Source organism: Hyperolius riggenbachi, chromosome 2, assembly GCF_040937935.1.
Source record: "Hyperolius riggenbachi isolate aHypRig1 chromosome 2, aHypRig1.pri, whole genome shotgun sequence".
Taxonomy (NCBI): domain Eukaryota; kingdom Metazoa; phylum Chordata; class Amphibia; order Anura; family Hyperoliidae; genus Hyperolius; species Hyperolius riggenbachi.
The window spans coordinates 121,854,257-121,872,580 of record NC_090647.1 but is presented as its reverse complement, the minus strand read 5'-3'; the positions used below and the strand labels follow the sequence as shown (position 1 = coordinate 121,872,580).

The 18,324-nt window shown below is 43.4% G+C and overlaps 1 protein-coding gene and 1 long non-coding RNA gene across 4 annotated transcripts in view; one reads left to right on the top strand and one right to left on the bottom strand.

Annotated features, from left to right (window-relative positions):
* HDAC7 (histone deacetylase 7) overlaps positions 1-18,324 on the top strand; it is a 462,051-nt gene that overhangs the window by 183,297 nt on the left and 260,430 nt on the right. For both annotated transcript variants that reach the window (XM_068267312.1, XM_068267314.1), the window contains exon 2: positions 514-581. In XM_068267312.1, coding sequence (XP_068123413.1) covers position 581 — 1 coding nt within the window. In that variant the 5' untranslated portion in view covers positions 514-580. The remainder of the gene's footprint in view (positions 1-513; positions 582-18,324) is intronic.
* LOC137545744 (uncharacterized) overlaps positions 1-18,324 on the bottom strand; it is a 65,670-nt gene that overhangs the window by 18,290 nt on the left and 29,056 nt on the right. Inside the window, exons 4-5 of one of the 2 annotated variants that reach the window (XR_011026088.1) lie at positions 12,464-12,606; positions 6,016-6,064 (exon numbers count right to left, since the gene is read on the bottom strand). This is a non-coding gene — a long non-coding RNA (uncharacterized lncRNA). The remainder of the gene's footprint in view (positions 1-6,015; positions 6,065-12,463; positions 12,607-18,324) is intronic. The other variant, XR_011026087.1, reaches the window with a different exon arrangement.

The following is an 18,324-nucleotide window of genomic DNA, read 5'->3' as shown; positions in this document are numbered from 1 at the left end:
GGGGGCGGGGGAGGGCGTTAGGGTTGGGCACCACCAGGGGAGTGGTTAGTTTTAGGCACCACCAGGGGAGGGTTCTATGTAAGAGTAGGGGGTTGGGTTAAGCTGTATTGTTGAATTATGTAACAGTTTTAACGTTAATATCTTTTCGTTATTACTTCCCGTCTGTTCTAACAACGGTATTTACCATTAACCAAGTTTGACAACCATGTTTATCGTTATCAGATTTCTCTATCCACCGGTGCCATTTCGTTATCCAGCCGAGCCCTTTTTTCACGGCACCCATTTTTCATGCATGCTTAACCAGTTTCCAAACCTTAGATAAAACAATTTAGTAGCTTGGCTTTTAATATAAAGTATTCCTGTTTGTTTTATTTTATATTATATACAACAATATACATAATACATAATAGTAAACAATACAATATTGTACCTGCTATAATACAGTATAGCTATGGATTGAACTGGGATTTAACAATTTATGCAACTTCAATAAATTTGTATATTTATTTTCAGTTTACTTCTATCAAGAATCACTTTTAAAATTGGAATCAGGTGTTGATGGAGTAGAGCCCTGCATTTTAGTAAGTACCAACCATATCTCCTGTTATCATCATTATGAATGACGAGTAAATATGGACATTTTTGCAATGCCATTATTTTTGCGAAAGATTCACATTTTTACAGAGCTGAGAATATTTGTGTAAGAATATTGGCATGAGAAAACATGTTAATGCCAAATGCCCTGTACTCAATGGGCATGAGAAAACACAATTTCAGGAAAGTTCTTAGTTTTCTGAAAATGTGTGTCTTGTGAAAAGGTTATCTTTTTTCCAAAATTTTTGAGTTAAAATGACTTTGGTGAAAAATTAAGCCTATCCCTGCTAATTATTACCTGATATGAAGGAGCTGATGATTGTACACATTCAGGTATAGCTATAATGTGAAAACTAAGATGTAAATGTATGGTTCTGATGCCGTTCTGTATAATGCCTAAAGAAGAAACGTAACGTTCCAAAAGCTTGCAATAAACCATGTACAGTTAGTCATTAAATGTATCACCGGAATCAACGTTTGTTGGTTTGGTGTCTGCAAAAATGGTTTATGATCTATAACATAAGTGTGGGTTTTCATGACATCTAAATGTGTATTCTTCCTCAGTTACAGTATAGATGCTTTGTGGTTGTTCCATGTTAGCCATCAATTAAGGCAAAACATTTTGGTTTAGGATGATACCATGTATTGGATAACTCAAGAGGCTCAATCTGCGAAGCAGATGTTTTTGGTGCCAGGTGCACAGCACCTGACTTGGGAGCCGCTATAGTATACTAGTGCACACGGGTATGGTCATTTGGGGATCCACCGATCGCTGGACCCCGAATTACTTCTTCCTGTGAGTTGCTACGACTTGAGGGGGTGGGAGAGGGGAATAGTATTTTAGGGCACCAGGAATTTGAGCGACAGCAGGGTGAGCCGTCATTTGTCTCTTTACCTGGCTTACATATACATACACTCAATCTGAATGTGGTTAAATAACATTTTATTATATGATGTTGCTTCAGGCAGGGGTCACATTTGTCTTTCAGTTTCTACACTTTTCTGAAAACTGAAAGACAAGTGTGACCTCTACCTTACAACAGCGAATGTAATTTATAGAGAAAACTGACAAATTGCGCAAGATGTCAGTTTTTTTTCTGCACGCGAAATCTGCATTCAGGCAGGGGTCACACTTACCGGCTTTCGTACGCGTTTTCTGCAGAGAAAAACTGTTTTCAACTGAGAACTCATGTTAATCAATGAGCTAGGTCACACTTGAATGCAGATTTTGCACGCAGAAAAAAAACTGACATCTTGTGCAATTTGTCAGTTTTCTCTATAAATTACATTAGCTGTTGTAAGGTAGAGGTCACACTTGTCTTTCAGTTTTCTGAAAAGTGTAGAAACTGAAAGACAAATGTGACCCCTGCCTCAAGTGTGACCTAGCTCATTGATTAACATGAGTTCTCAGTTGAAAACAGTTTTTCTGTGCAGAAAACGCGCACGAAAGCCGACAAGTGTGACCCCTGCCTCATGGTCCTGGTTGAGCATATTTGTATATTGTAAATGTTAATACATCTTAATTGCATTAATTTGTATTACCCCCAAAAATTAAAAAAAATAAATCTCCGGTTGCTTCTAATGTCTAAACGTATGTAACTTGTGCTTTTAAAAATTAGTCTAGTAAACAGGATGTAAGTCTGAAGAAGATTTTATGGTATCAAAGCAAAATGTTTGAATCTCGGAGGGCTCTTTCACACTTGGACGTTGCGTTGCAGGGGACGTTAAGCTCGCATTACGTTCCCCTAACACAACGCATGGTGGTGCTAAAGGTGGACGCTACATAGAGCCGCGTTATCTATCACTATCGAAGGAAAACGGCGCATGCGTCAAATGACTGTGGAGACCACGTGATCAGAACACTCCGCATCACGTGGTCCCGCCAGCCAATAAGCGGCCGCTCCAGGAAGTAAACACTGCAGTGCAGTGAATATTAATTAGCCATGTGGTTATGCACAATAGCGGACTCTTGCCTCCTACTCTCCTGCACTCAAAAAACAAAAAAACAACATTACTGAGCATGTGCAAACAGTCTAACGCGGCTAAAACCGCGTATAACGCACAGCATGCTGCACTTTCATTGAACGTGCAGCGTTACAGGGTAACGCAACGTGGGCACGGTGAACAGCCCATTAATTTTTCATTACTGTGAGTTGGGCTGCGTTACAGGCTGCTCTAACGTGCGCCTGTAACGTCCCACTGTGAAAGCAGCCTGAAAGTAAGCCAATAAATTGTGTCATCCCAACTCAAAACGTTCTACTTTAGTACAGACTCTTCACAAATGACAACATTGGTTTTCATTTACTTATTTTAAAAAAATGTTTAGTTTTTTTTCTGATTCCTTTGTTGTCTTTTTTAAGACACTATATTTCAAATTATAAAAAAAGAAAAACATCAGTAACTATTTTGGTATCGTGGTACTGTTACTACGTTGCAGAGAAAGGTATCAAAGCAGTTCACCTATTTGTTGGCCATGCTCCATCCAGTCATTTGGAAGGGGAATGTGGAACCAAAATAAAACAATCATACAAGAAATGCTCCTCTCGGATTTATTGTGAGTGAGTAGTACCATCACAAATCTTCAAAAATAAGCCGAATCCATTAGTATGGTGGCTATTTGGTGCAGCAATGACATATAGCATTATGTGTACTTGACCTAATTATACATATTTTACATTTTGAAAGATCATTTTACCTGATTTGTAAGTGCCCACTAATTATTTAATCTTGATTCTATAATCCTACCACTTCTGTGAGGGAATACCTAAAGAATCTATGCAAAGTAAATTCAATCAGGTTACCCTTTTCTACTATAAAAATTGTACAATCGAAATTGTATCCTTCTTGGGCATCTTTAAGCCCCATCTACACCATACAATTTTTTGTCTGATTCGATTCATTAATTCGATTTGATTCAATCCGACATGTCCGATCGGGATTTGTCGGATTGAATCGAATCAAATTAATGAATCGATTTGAATCGAATCGGACAAAAAAATGTATGGTCTAGATGTGGCTTTACAGGTAGATTTTAGACTACCCCCTAGTGTTTTAAATTGTAACTGAGGTTGAGTAAGGCTGTATTTACAGTGGGACGTTGCGTTTTAATGCGACGTTAAAGTCGCAACGTGTCTGCATTAAGAGGTAACGCACTGCTAGCAGTGAGTTACTACAGCGCAACATTTTGAAATGCGACTTTAACATTGCACTGTGAACGGCCCATAGGATTAGCATTGCAGTGCAGTAAGCTGCGTTCTAAGACTTTATAACGTGCGACCATAACGTCCCACTGTGAATGCGACCTAAAAATTAAAGCATATCTTATAGATATCTCGATTCACACTTCTAGGGACCCATCCAGGGAAACTGTACCATTGGAGGGATGTGGAATGGTCTCATGTATGTTCTGGAGCACATGCATGCTGATCATTAGTGGAATGGCAACACAGTTGGCTGTATGAAAAAAAAGCTGCACCACTAAGGACAAAAATAGACATGATATAAAACACATACGGTACATATGAACCGGCTCACAGAAAATCATTGCCAGCGTCCGTACATTTCACATACTCACATGTTTTAATTATGCTAATAAATAGGAAAATCTGTTGTAAAATGGACTAATCAAATCTTGCAGTGATAGCATTTTATTGGTCCATTTTCAGTTTGCATAGATATGCAGCAACATTTGCATAATTCTGCATCATCTTAGAATCATTTGCATATTTCAAGTAAAGTAGAAAGTTGGCTCTGAGCCAAAACTTTCTACTAAATGGCTTTTAGACTTCCATGGCAAAGGGTCATTGGGAAGCAAAAACGCCTAAACACGTCCACTGTAGTAGTAGTGGAAGTAGTTTTGTACTAAAATGCTGTTAGGGCTAGTTAACACTGGGTGATTTTTCAGCACTTTGCTGATTGGGGGGGTTAACTTACCTATGCCACCACCGATAGTTGATGTGTTCCACTCGAGGTCCACCTTATGCCACTACTTCCTCTCACTGGATTTGTAGGAGGAAGTAGTGGCGCTATGTGGACCGCGAGTGGAACGCAGCCACTATAGGTGGCAACAGAGGTAAGTTAAATCCACAGGCAGCACTATCTAATTTAAATTTCGAAAAGAAGTAGCTACTCGTAGCTACCATCACTAGTTAGACGTCCGTCCGTACCATATGGATGTAAAAACACAGAACGCCTTTAGATGTCAGGTTACCAGATTATTTTCACTTCAGTTTTGCTGAAATGCAAATTATTTTTTGCATTACTTTACTTTATATACCTTAAAAATGTACATAATAATCGTAAACCATAAAATATTGTCACTGTAGCTGTATATGACAGCCCATGGGAAATATCATATAATCACATTTTTATTTTTTTGATGCAAAGAGCTTAAAAGATGATATTCCTTTTTAGCAATGGAGATAAGAGACTTGGGTCAGGTTAGAAGGTACTTTCAAAACCCATCATGGAAATTACACTGAGAAAGAAAACTAAAAAGATTACATACCATGAGAGAGAGAGAGAAAGAGAGAGAGAGAGAGACACGGAGGAAAAAAAAAGGTACATTCAGGTTACAACTGTGCTCGTCAGACCACAAACTGCTTAAAAAAATATACTGATACAAAGCGGCAAGACTTAGGTTGGTTTTATCCGGCTCACAGACAGACATACAGTAACAAGCTCACACATAGGTGAGGATTGTGGGTAACGACTGTGTGGCTGACTGATGAACAGATGCAGCAAAGGTAAATGAGACTTCAAAATGCTTAACTATATTCATTATCTCTTTATCTTATTTGTGCTTTGCTGTGTTCACTATCTCTCATCTTTACCTTAACATTGCTGGAACCTTAATGCTCTAAAAAAGTTACATAATCCATTGATGCTGTTCATGTCACAGTAACTGCGAATGAAAGACTAAAAAAACCTGACATGATGAACATTTAGAAAGTAAAAGAAATCTGTTCGGATCATATTTTTTACTTTTTATAACATTTGCTATACGTTCTATAGAGACACCACATTTGCTACCCCTCCAGCTAGCTGTCCTTAGATATAAGTTAGCAGAAAACATACATGAGGCTGTATAATGGTTAGACGGTGAGACTTTACTCAATGTATATCTCATAAGATGTTGATGCTACTATGGTCCTTGTTGTGTTGTGTGAGTGGTATTGCAGTATAGGATGTTGCCTGACCAAAAGGGATCAAATAATACAGGGTTGAATAAGAAAATATTGAGTCTTTCCTTTATTGGTCACTATAGGAAGATATCTAGTGGAACAGGAACAGCTGGGTGTCGTAGCTCTTAGAGCAACCAGTAGTAATAGAAATACGTACATTTCATTGAAGAAAAAAATGTAATTTGGCTGCCTGGTTGTAACTGTAATGTTGCTTCTTCGGTATACCTCAATCACGTACCTGGAACAAGTATGCAGCCAGTGGAGTCGGAGCAGCTGACCTGCAAAGTCTTTATAAGTCAGAGATGTGGAAGATTTTAGCAGCAGAGGATTAACCCAAGGAAAGGGACTCTTTGGTCCATGTGCAATTAACTTTTCCTCCTGAGTTTTCTCCTAGCTGATCATTTTTCATCTTCTCTTTAAAATACTTTTTCAGCACTCTGCAGTTAAAGAAGTACCAAAAAGCAGAAGGAAAAAGTACCACCAACATTATTTTGAGTATTTTCTTGCTTCCAGATTACTCTCTCCTTTATTTGATCACTTCTTACATAATTAGGAGTCAATGTGATCATTTGTCCTGGAGCGGCAAAATGGTATCAGTTAGCTTCAGTGAAGTGTACTGTAAATATGCATTGAAATTACATCAGAGCGTTCTAATAGTGTTTCATATTATTATTATTATTTTACTGTGTTTGATGCCTTAAGGCAAAAATGTAATTTTGAGTGTAATCCCACTTTAAGTTTTCTTTATCTCCTGTCCTAAGTGGTCCCAACAGTGCATGTTTTATAGATCTCGATACATGAGCACAGAGGAAATGTGCTGCTTCTTTTGAGTTGTTAGAAATTAAAGTTATCATTTTACCCTTGAAATGTAGAAAAAAATACATTTTGAAGGAGACAGAAGCTATTGGACAGTGGCATTGCATGTGCTGGAAATAGTGTTCAATACTGAGACAAATCAGCTTGTTATACTGTATATGTTACGGCCAGAACCCAAAGTCTGGACACTTTGGGTTCTGGCCGGTCAAAACACGAAGTGGCCGTACACCTGCGGCCAATATTAGAAATAAAAAGACTGTGATAGATGAAGCCGCCTCTTCGGCTCTTCCTCCTCTCCTCCCCCTGCCCCTCTCCTATGCAAGTTTGGCAGCCGGGGACACGCGTGTCCCCGAACGTTTGTAGCGGCAGCGTAAAAAATATGCGGTGCTGCAACGTCACAATGCCAACATGCTTTAAAATCCTGCATCGCCATAGACTAATTCTAGGCTGGATTCACAGTGGTCAGTGGCATAATGAACTGCAATGGAGAGACTGGACATAGACTTTAAAAACCAAGCCTGCATGCAGAAAGTTAGAATAACACAGGATGTACCGGTAAGCCCGATGAAGGCTGCAAGGCCGAAAGCTTGCTTATTCTTATTAATTTTTAGTTAGCCAATAAATGGTACCATCCTGATTTAAAACTTCTTGCTAATAACCAGGGGTCGAGTCCTGCGTGAATGCGGGGGGGCGGCGTCCACTCACTTTTTTTGGACAGTGGACGCCGTTCCCCCTAGCACCCTGCAGGGGAGCAGCGCAGCAGAGAGGAGCATTGTGTGCAGCGCGGGGAAGGGCGGACGTTTCCCCCCCCCCCTCCCTCACCTTGGGGCTCCTCTCCGTGGCTCTCCCCTCCATAAAGAATGCGGCGGCGGTGGCTGGCGGCGGTGACTGGCAGCGGCATCAGTGGGCGGGACTTACCTCCTCCGGCGTTCCGGGTTGACGCTGTGCGTGCCGCTGCTCTGGTCTTCACTAGACCAGAGTGGCTGCACGAACAGCGTCCACTTGCCGGAACGCCGGAGGAGGTAAGTCCCGCCCACTGATGCCGCTGCCAGCCACCGCCGCCACATTCTTTATGGAGGGGAGAGCCGCGGAGAGGAGCCCCAAGGTGAGGGAGGGGGGGGGGGAACGTCCGCCCTTCCCCACGCTGCGCACAATGCTCCTCTCTGCTGCGCTGCTCCCCTCCAGCTGGGGGGACACCTATACACCTGGCTACATATACTGGGCACATATACACCTGGCTACATATACTGGACACATATACACCTGGCTACATATACTGGGCACATATACCCCTGGCTACATATACACCTGGCTACATATACTGGGCACATATACCCCTGGCTACATATACTGGGCACATATACCCCTGGCTACATATACTGAGCACATATACCCCTGGCTACATATACTGGGCACATATACCCCTGGCTACATATACTGGGCACATATACACCTGGCTACATATACTGGGGACACCTATACACCTGGCTACATATACTGGGCACATATACCCCTGGCTACATATACTGGGCACATATACCCCTGGCTACATATACTGGGCTCATATACCCCTGGCTACATATACTGGGCACATATACACCTGGCTACATATACTGGGCACATATACACCTGGCTACATATACTGGGGGCACCTATACACCTGGCTACATATACTGGGCACATATACCCCTGGCTACATATACTGGGCACATATACACCTGGCTACATATACTGGGCACAAATACACCTGGCTACATATACTGGGGACACCTATACACCTGGCTATACTGGGGGCACCTATACACCTGGCTATACTGGGGACACCTGAACACCTGGTTAAATATACTGGGGACACCTGGCCATACTGGGGACACCTATAGACCTGGCTACCTATTCTGGGGACATCTATACACTTGGCCACCTATTCTGGGAATATCTATACACCTGACCACCTATTCTAAGGACATCTATACACCTGGCTACCTATTCTGGTGACATCTCTACATCTGGCCACCTATTCTGGGGACAACTATACACATGGCTACTTATACTGGGGACACCTATAGACCTGGCTAGCTATACTGGGGGTACCTATTTTGGGAGAACTGCTGTCAGATCTGTATTTTTGGGGAAACGCTGATGCCAGATTACTTGTATTTTGGGGAACCGCTGCCAGATTGTGTATGTTGGGGGACCACTACTGCCAGATTACATGTATTTTGGGTGTTACGTGTATTTTGGATGATCCACTGCCAGGTTTCGCGTATTTTGGGGAACTGCTTCCAGATTATGTGTATGTTGGGGAAACTGCTGCTGCCAGATTGTCTATTTTGGGGGAACCACTTCCATATTATCTGTATTTTGGAGGAACCTCTGCCAGATTATGTGTATTTTAGGTGAAATGCTGTCAGATTACATCTACTTTTTGGGGATACACTACGACAGAGCTCAAACTTCCCCTGGCAGACCTTTTATACCACTGCTAAGGCCATGTATATTTGGCCCCACCCATGACCACGCCCACGCTAGAGGTTTTTAGGGTGAGTCCACTCACTTCTTTTTTCAGGACTAGACCCCTGCTAATAACTCAATCGGGATCAGTTACAATGCAGTACTGTGAACAGGTCCACAGAACTGTATAGGCAGTGAGTTGACATGCAGAATTATTCTGCAAGGCAACTGACCACTGTGAACATAGCCTTAAAGGGAACCTAAACTGAGAAGGATATGGATACTTCCTATTAAAATAATACCAGTTGCCTGACTCTCCTGCTAATCCTGTGTTTCTAATACGTTTGGCCACAGCCTCTCAACAAGCATGCAGATCAGGTGCTCAGATTGAAATCAGACTGGATTCGCTGCATGCTTGTTTCAGGTGTCAGATCCAGATACTACTGCGGCAAATTGATCAGCAGGAGAGTCAGGCAACTGGTATTGTTTAATAGAAAACATTTATATACCTCTCAGTTTAGGTTCCCTTTAACCTTAATTCCTTGCTGACACCTAAGGGGGAGTTTAAGGGTAGTTTCACACTGTGCATATTGCCTTGTGATACCATTACAATGCAAAGTTGCTGAAAAATCGCAATATATGTTAGACGTCCAGTGCAATTATACAGGGAAGCTTACAGTACAATGAAAGTATGCTTTACTACCACTGTAAATGTGTACATTGCCTGTTGGAAACCTGCCACACCACACTCCAGCTTCTTTCACACTATGGGCTTAATTCAATCACTAAACTGTGATAACTGCTTTCACGGTCGTGCTAGCGTTTTGCGCGCGTTATAAAGCGTGTAATGTTCTTCCCGTGCAACCACAAATTTTCACGCGCAAACTCGAATTTTCGCGCAAAAATGGCCTTAGTGCATCCTGTGTATCTGTGTAAGCTCGTGTCTGGCTATGGACACAGGGCCAGCACTTACATAGAAGCAAAGAGGGCAATTGCCCCAGAGCCTGAAGGGGCAGCCCAAGGTGTCTCGCTGTCCTCCTGAGGAAGAGAAGTCCAGAGCATAGAGCACAACGCTGCCTGCTGTGTCCTGCCTGGATTAGATAAGACTCTGCAGTGTGTACATTCTGCATTTGTAGGGTAAAAGAGAAGGGGAATGGGGACCCCACCAATGCTTTTGGGGCCGTATGATGGACACCTAATGATATTGTGTGTTAAGGGGTGGTGGGGGAGAGGCTGGCAGGCAGCTCGGGGCCAAGGGTGGTGAATTTGCTGTGGGAGGTGGGGCTGTGCTAGGTGGGCCTTCAAGTTCCTTTTGCCCGGGGTCCCGTTGTAGCTATAACCGGCCCTGCATGACTTCTGGCTATGGTTGCGGGAGTGTGCAGGCTCAGTGCAGCTGTGTGATAGGGATAGTCAATGAGATGCAAATAATTCATGCAGCTGCAGCATGTCATTGCTCTATTTTCGAGTTGCATACATTTTGCATTAATTTACTATGAAATTTCCATTAACTTTATCAGATTTATTTGCATCTCACTGACTATCACTACTAAATGCCACTATTGGCCCATGTGCACAGGTGAACACACAGTATGGAAAGGCATTTCCCAGGCCTGGATAGGTAACTTCTTCTGGGAGCAGCCAACACCATGGGCTCTGATTAGCTTCCATTGGCCTTAAGGTGCCCATACATCAGAGCGTACGTTTTAGTACACCGTCGATGAGTTGGGCGCTGGGAGAGCTGAATGACGGCTCTCCCTGCTGCCACTTTACTCCCCATTACATACAATCCCCTCTCCAAGTCGTCACAACTCGGAGGGAGGTGTATTTCGGGGTCCGCCGATCCCCAGAGCCCCAAATTAATCTTACGCCCCCCGGGTAGCATAACATTGCTGCTATGGGGCGCCTGGTTTTGGCACCGGGCACTGAGCACCAAAACCACCTGCTTCGACATCAGAGGATGTTTGGGCAGATTGACCAAGAGACAGATCTCTCTCTGATCAAATCTGATCGGAGATCTGTTGTCTGCCCATACACCACAGGCCAATTCCCGATCGATTTCAGCATTACATTTTCATCCGATTCTATAATAATTATCGAATCGGATGGTTGATCAAATCGGTAACTGTATGGCCACCTTTAATCTGTATCAGCGATTGCACTACTTGATTCCCGATTCCTGCCACAACTTGTTTGATCTCCAGCCCTCTGTATTGACCTTGGATTGTTGACTATCTTCCATCTTGCTGGCTGCCAGCCCTCACCCATAGTCTATTCTCTGTAATACTAGGTACACACCATACAATTTCCAACATGTCTGATCTGAATTTCGTTCGACTACTTTTACATTTTCCGATCGTTTCTTAAAAATGTTTTCCGATCGATTTTAGTCTGGTTCTATGAAAATCGATCGACAAAATGATCTAAAAAACAATCGGAAAATCAAAAAATCAAACAAAATTCAGATCGGACATGTTGGAAATAATCAGTCTGGCAGGTAAATCTGCAAGAAAATTGTATAGTGTGTACCTAGCATTAGGGCCTATTTGCACTGCGTGCCGTGTTTTTACGAATTGGACGCAGCAACCATGCTTCTGCGAAGCTACAGCCAAATCGCTATTGCCATGCACAGCAACAGGGTTTCGGATGTGTTCTACGAGAAAATGCAACATTGTGCATGCATTGATTCTGGTGTTATTAAGATACTACTGTAGCCAAATAGACTAGCAGCGCTGCTAGGCAACCAGCATTGCTTAAAGAAAACCTGTAATGAGAAAAAGTTCCCCAGGGGGGGTACTCACCTCGGGTGGGGGAAGCCTCCGGATCCTATTAAGGCTTCCCCCGTCCTCCCTGGTCCCACACGTCGGAGATGAAGCTCCCCGAACAGTGGAGACGTAAATATTTACCTTCCCGGCTCCAGCGCAGGTGCAGTATCGGCTCTCCACTCGGAGTTAGGCGGAAATAGCCCATCGCTGTCGGGCCGCTCTACTGCACAGGCGCAAGTCTCCTGTGCTTGCGTAGTAGAGCGGACCCGACAGAGATCGGCTATTTCCGTCTATTTCCACGCTGAGAGCCGCAACAGCGCCACCCGCTGGAGCCAGGGAAGGTAAATAAATCTAGCTTGTCAGGCTTATCGAGCCAGGATTGCCGGAGACTTCAGGGGAGCCAGCGCTGGATTGCCTACAGCTACAGGGGGGGGGGGGGGGGGAGCCTCATTGGGACCCTAAGGCTTCCCCCTCAGTACAGGGTCTCTTCAGTTGTCCTTTATTTAATGCACGATATCCAGGTTTACTGAAATCAAAATCTGAATCTGACTGGTAGATTAGACATTTTTCATGAATCTGACTGGCTGGCAGATGAGACAACTTTCACCCAGTCCCTGATTTACAAAGGACTAGAAAACACTGGACAGCGTGACTTACCAAGTGTGATGACTGTGTTTATTCAAAATGACCTGTAGCAAGGGACTGCAATCCTTGTCTGGACCTCCTTGGGTTGCCGAAAGTCATTGAAAGAAGATATTTTTCAACTGCTGCTGTGCACTCACACTCTCATCAAGGATAGCCTGGGTTTAATAAAGATTTAAAAAAAATCACTTTTGGCATGAGCACATGGCTGCAATCACACAACCGATAACCAATTAACCTATCTAAAACCGTTGCAAAGGTTCAATACGACCCAGGTGGAGGTGAATAGTTCCTGACCAGTTTTGCATGATCCCTTATGATCATCTATGATCTCCAGCATAACCGATACCCATTATTTTTTGCTTTTCTGCTTGCCAGAAGTGAAGTTTTAAAATCTAAAATCACACCTCATCAGATGCGCTGCATTGACACTGATTACATTATAACAACATAGGAAATGCAGCGTATTGCTAGAAGCATTCACATTAATCCAGTGCCATTTCTAGGTACAGCTAATCCAGGCTTGTACCTGGAGCACCACATAGTGCCAAGGGCACATTCATGGCCCTTTTAGCCTCCCACAGTGTTAGCCCTTTAAGTGTCAGGAACACCATCAGCACTCTTGCTGGGTGCTAATTCCAGCCCATCAACCCATCCCTCGCTGTGTGATTGTATAACACGGCTGGCTGGCTGGGCAGGGGAAAGAGTAAGGGGCATGTCTGCTCATAATTATGGAGGGGAGTGCTCTGTGTGCAGTAGACCCTAGCACACTGGCAACTGAGCATGTGGAATTCCCGGCAATCCTACCACCCACTACCACCAAGGACAGGTAAGTACATGTCAACCTATTATTTATTGTTACCCATCACCCACTATCTGCCACTACTTTTCACCCACTACCTGTCACCTATTAACTGCACTATCTGTCAACCCATCCACCACCCACTACCAGTCACAACCCACTTTCCAATATCTGCCACAACCCGCCACCAACAACTTCATGCCACTCCGTCTCACCCACTACCTGTCACTATGCCACCCACTATCTGCCACTACCTCCTACGTAACACTACACTTCATCCTCTACCTGTCAATCATCTGCCATCCCCTACTACTCACTACATGCTACCCACTATCTGCCACTACCAGCCACCACCCACTAACTGTCACTATATGCCACCCACTATCTTTCATTATTTGTTACCTATGACCTGTCACTATCCACCACTACCCATCACCTAATATGTGCCACTACCCTTAGCCCACTACCTTATTTGCCACCCACTGAATGTCACTATCCACAACCCACTATCTGCCACTACCTGTCACTACTTGTCACCACCTGCTACCCACTGTTTGCCACAACCCCTACCCACTGTGCCACTACCTTTCACTCACTATCTGTCAAACATCCGCCACTAACAACCTGTCATTACCTACTATCCACTATCTGCCACTACTTGCACTCACTTGTCCTACCTGTTATCCAGCAACCACCCACTACGTGCCACTACCAACCACCCACTACCTGTCATTACTTGTTACCAAAAACTACCCATTATTTGCCACTACTTGACATCCTTCACACACTACCTGTCACCCATCTGCCACGCCACCTTTTTTTTTTTACCACCTACCTGACACTACCTACTCCTTGTCATCCAACCTGTCGCAGCACAACACCCACTATCTGCCACTACCCGCCACACACTATGTGCCACTACCTGTCACAACTTGTCAATAATTACCTGTCAATACCTGCCACACAAAATTTGTTTCTTTAATAAATAAAAAAGTGATTGGCCTATATCAATGTGTGTGTGTGTGTGTGTGCGCGTGCGTGTGTGTGTGGTGGGGGATGTGACCCAGAGTGCTATTCCTGGGATGCCTAACAGGTCAGAGACGCCACTGCATTAACACCAACGTCTTTTAATGAAAATGAACTTCGGTTAGTTGTGGGGGGTGCAGGTCGCAGATGCAGGTTTGATGACACCTGATCAGAGGGCAAGTAGGGTAATTTTGCACTTCCTAGGGTTAAGGGGTGGAGCAACAGGGAGTCAATGTGCAGTGGGTGCGCAGAGGAGGGAAAGAGCTCACCTCTCCAGGATCTTTCTTCATCCTCCTAAGCAGTCCTCTACGGTGCGAGTGCCATCTGTCATCAAATGACAGGTGGCACACGCACCATAGAGCTGGAGCTCCTAGGATGATGAAGATGGATCCTGGAGAGGTGAGTTCTTTGCCCCTCTGCTGCGCACTCTGCATGGGGACGGGGGAACCCTCTATTTCCACCTATACTGAGGGGCATCAGACTACCTATACTGGGCTCAGCATGAAATCTCTTGGAAATCGGCCAAGCTCCCGCATTCTCTGCCTCGCTGCTGTGTGTGTATGTATGTGTGTGTGTAATGTGTAAATGTGCTATGATGTGCATTTATACATTACCTGTCCTGTGCCATGGTGCTTGTCCATCTTCCACCTGTCTCAATTAGCCGCATATAAGCTACCAGCGTGGCGTGTGTGTGACATCGCACACCGGCAGCATGTATGCAGCTAATAGAAGAGTGGCGGAAGACGGACGGGCACCGCGACACAGGACAGGTAATGTATACAGTAAACATACATTATAGCACACTTACACATGGCGGGAACAGTGCCGGGGTTTCATCGCTCATCCCGATATCGATTGCCATTACCACCCGATCGAGCAAGGTGGCCCTACATCTTGCAGCATGTCGGACCGATTAATGCAACCAATTTGGGCCCGAAATTGGTTGCATTGTCAGTCGGGTATGCACTTGGCGGCTCCGATTTTTATCCGACTTTAATCATCGAATCGGATGTCGCTCGCCCGCCAAGTCACCTGATGTATGGCCGCATTAATCCTCTAATTTACCAGTTGCTTAAAACATGCTCATTCCTAGCTTTATTTCTGACATCCGTGACTTGAAGGTTATATGGGATGCCAGTAGGTTTAAAAAACATTTTCCAGGAAGGAATAGCAAGTTTGGCACTGGCAGGGCTTCAGGTGGCCGTGTGAACCTAACCTAAGCTGCACAGATGAGAATCTTAGGTGTTCAGCATCAGATTATCAATTGCAATATGCGTGAAGTGTTTTGCTTTGCTCTGCAATTTCCACCTCAAAAGCAAAAGCATATCGCACAAGCTACACAGCATAACAAAATACATATTATTTTACTATATTCTGCTGTAAACTCCGGTTATCTTTAGGATCCATAGGAGGAAGTACAAGTCTGTTAAAGTTTAACAAATAACTTTTAGTCAAAGTAAATCAAAGATGCATAAATCTGCGATCACCCCCCCCCCCCCCCCCAAACAAATAATAAATAAATAAAACAGCGAATGGGGATTTCCTAAGCAAAACTGCCCACATGCATGCATAACGTGTACACACTGGCCACAGTGGTACATCAGAAATGTGTTATGTATTTCCCAGCCACAACTATGTTTACCGCAATAGTTGCAGTCATCAGCTAATGGCTAACGATTCTGCTGATTCTGAACGTTCAAGCCAGTGATGAGCGAAAATACCAATATTCTTTTCGCATTCATTGACAATAAGCTTTGAGGTATTAATATTGAGATTTTGCAGTAAACATTTGTGTTGTAAAAATGATGTTTTTTCTGCGTTTTTGCGCTTTTCACAGTAAAATATAGATATTTCACATTTAAATAAAAAAGCAAAAATGGCATTTTCGATGCAAAAATGACTGGATCGAGAATTCGCAAGCAACACTGGTTCAAACCTGCATACATGATTTATAAACAAAATTGTAAGGGAAAACGATTAGAAACCTTTTTGAACGCTTAATTATAGGAAAACTGAGCTGAAAAGGAAACGTTAATCTTTACTTACCTGGGCCTTCTTGCAAACAGAGAAAAAGCTGGGTGTCCACCTGGATTTCAGGCCCACTGGCCAGTTTATTATAAGTATCACAGTAAAAAGCACAACATTTCGACCAGAGGTCTCTAGAGACCTCTGGTCGGAATTAAGTCCCCACCAAGATAAATGGGTGAAATTGATAATTTATGACCCCTAACTAATTTATAGTGAAAATTAAAACGGTAAGAAAACACATATACATACACACACACACACTGAAAAAAGTATTTACCGAAATAAACTTGATCTGTAAGCAGCATATGTATATGTACGGCGCTGACGAGGTGGGCACATTAGAATACATATTTGTACCCTGCTGCCGCTCAAATCCCTGGTGTCAAATAACCTTCCCCCTCCCCCCACACAGTATAACATTACTGCTACGCAAAAAATATAGAAAAAAGGACTGGCACTAAATGTTGATGGAAGGCTGACTGGCCACACACTGGATTATGTACCAGCAATAACGTGCTCTCATAACGAAGGTCATGCACATATAGAGGAAGAGAGATGAGGCACTGTTCCTCAGAGGCCAAAAAAGTGTACACTTTATTGGCCTCTGAGGAAGCTTATTGTTAAGCGAAACGGCTGTTAGGCCTCCATCACCCCCATTGCATACCCGTTGTCTGTACACTGTTAATTAAAGGTACCTATTTGCAATTTACAGCACCACAACTCTCTTCCTCTATATACGTGCATAACATTACTGCCACGTTGGCGGAGTGCGCCGAAACCACCTGCTTCGCTGTCAGTAAACCTTCTGATCTCCAGCTCTAATTCTTCAGTACTTCACCAGTAATCTTTCTATCCTGCTGGTTGAACTCTGACCCCACCTTCCGTCCCTCTCACTTCCCCACCGCTAACTGACTGCTGACTGTGAGCCCCGGTACTACCTGGACTTCTCATTGGTCCATTGTTGTGGACCTATAGAAATCCTCTGTGGCAAATTCAAATATACCTCTCCCTTTTCACATGTAAGGTACCATATATGGTCAAGTGTAATATTTTTTGTACATTTTCCATAAGCCCCACTTTTTGCATGCGGCCCATCGCCACTGCAGCACACCGCAAGCTGGTTCGTAATCATCGTATCACAATTATCGCAGCACATTGCAGTTATATTCCAATGGTAGTGCATTTTATATTCAATTTGATGCATTTGCAGTGCGAAGATTTCTGTTGGAATAATGCGCGGCATGCAGTGTGTTACTGGCAGATTAGAATTGTAATGGTTACGGTGTAAGCTATAAGTCTATAGACTGTATGCTCCACTTCATGTGTCACATCACACTGCCGATGTATAATATGACTTTTCAACATTGTTGGGATCCTGTATTTCAGGATGCGCACCGCCACAGGTATCATGTGAAATTTCCCTAATTCTTTACCACTTTTCAAGACATAAAAAAAGTTGGAATTGGGAAAATAGTACCCAGCAAAGGTGCAAAGGTACAGACATCAATAAAACAAAACAAAAACAGCCTAAAGCTGCAGTGGGGTCAAGTGATTGCTTTAGCTGTATTACAGTATTGCAAAAACAATGTACAGTCTAAATATGTATTAAAAGACAATATAAAAATGATCCTGTAGAGGGCATCATGCCATGCAAATTATAATCCTACTCTGTATGTTGATACCCTGATATGAATACACATCCTGTGCTGCCGCTGCCTTTATTTACACTTACAAAATATTTGTTTAACCAGTTGAGATTTTAGGATGTGGGATTTTAGGATGTCTCACGTCATTATTTGTCCTCCTGAATATTCCAGGACGTGAGGCTTATGTCCTGCTCTAAAGGTACTACACATGTGCGCCCCGTCGATACCGCTTGTACACATGTCTGTGTTCATGCATCCATTTAAAAGTGAATGATTGCTGCTATAGCAAATAGCAACAATCAATCATTAAGGCCACTTTTACACTGCATTGCCACATACCCCAAAAGCCACAAATACTTCACCCCGATGCAGAA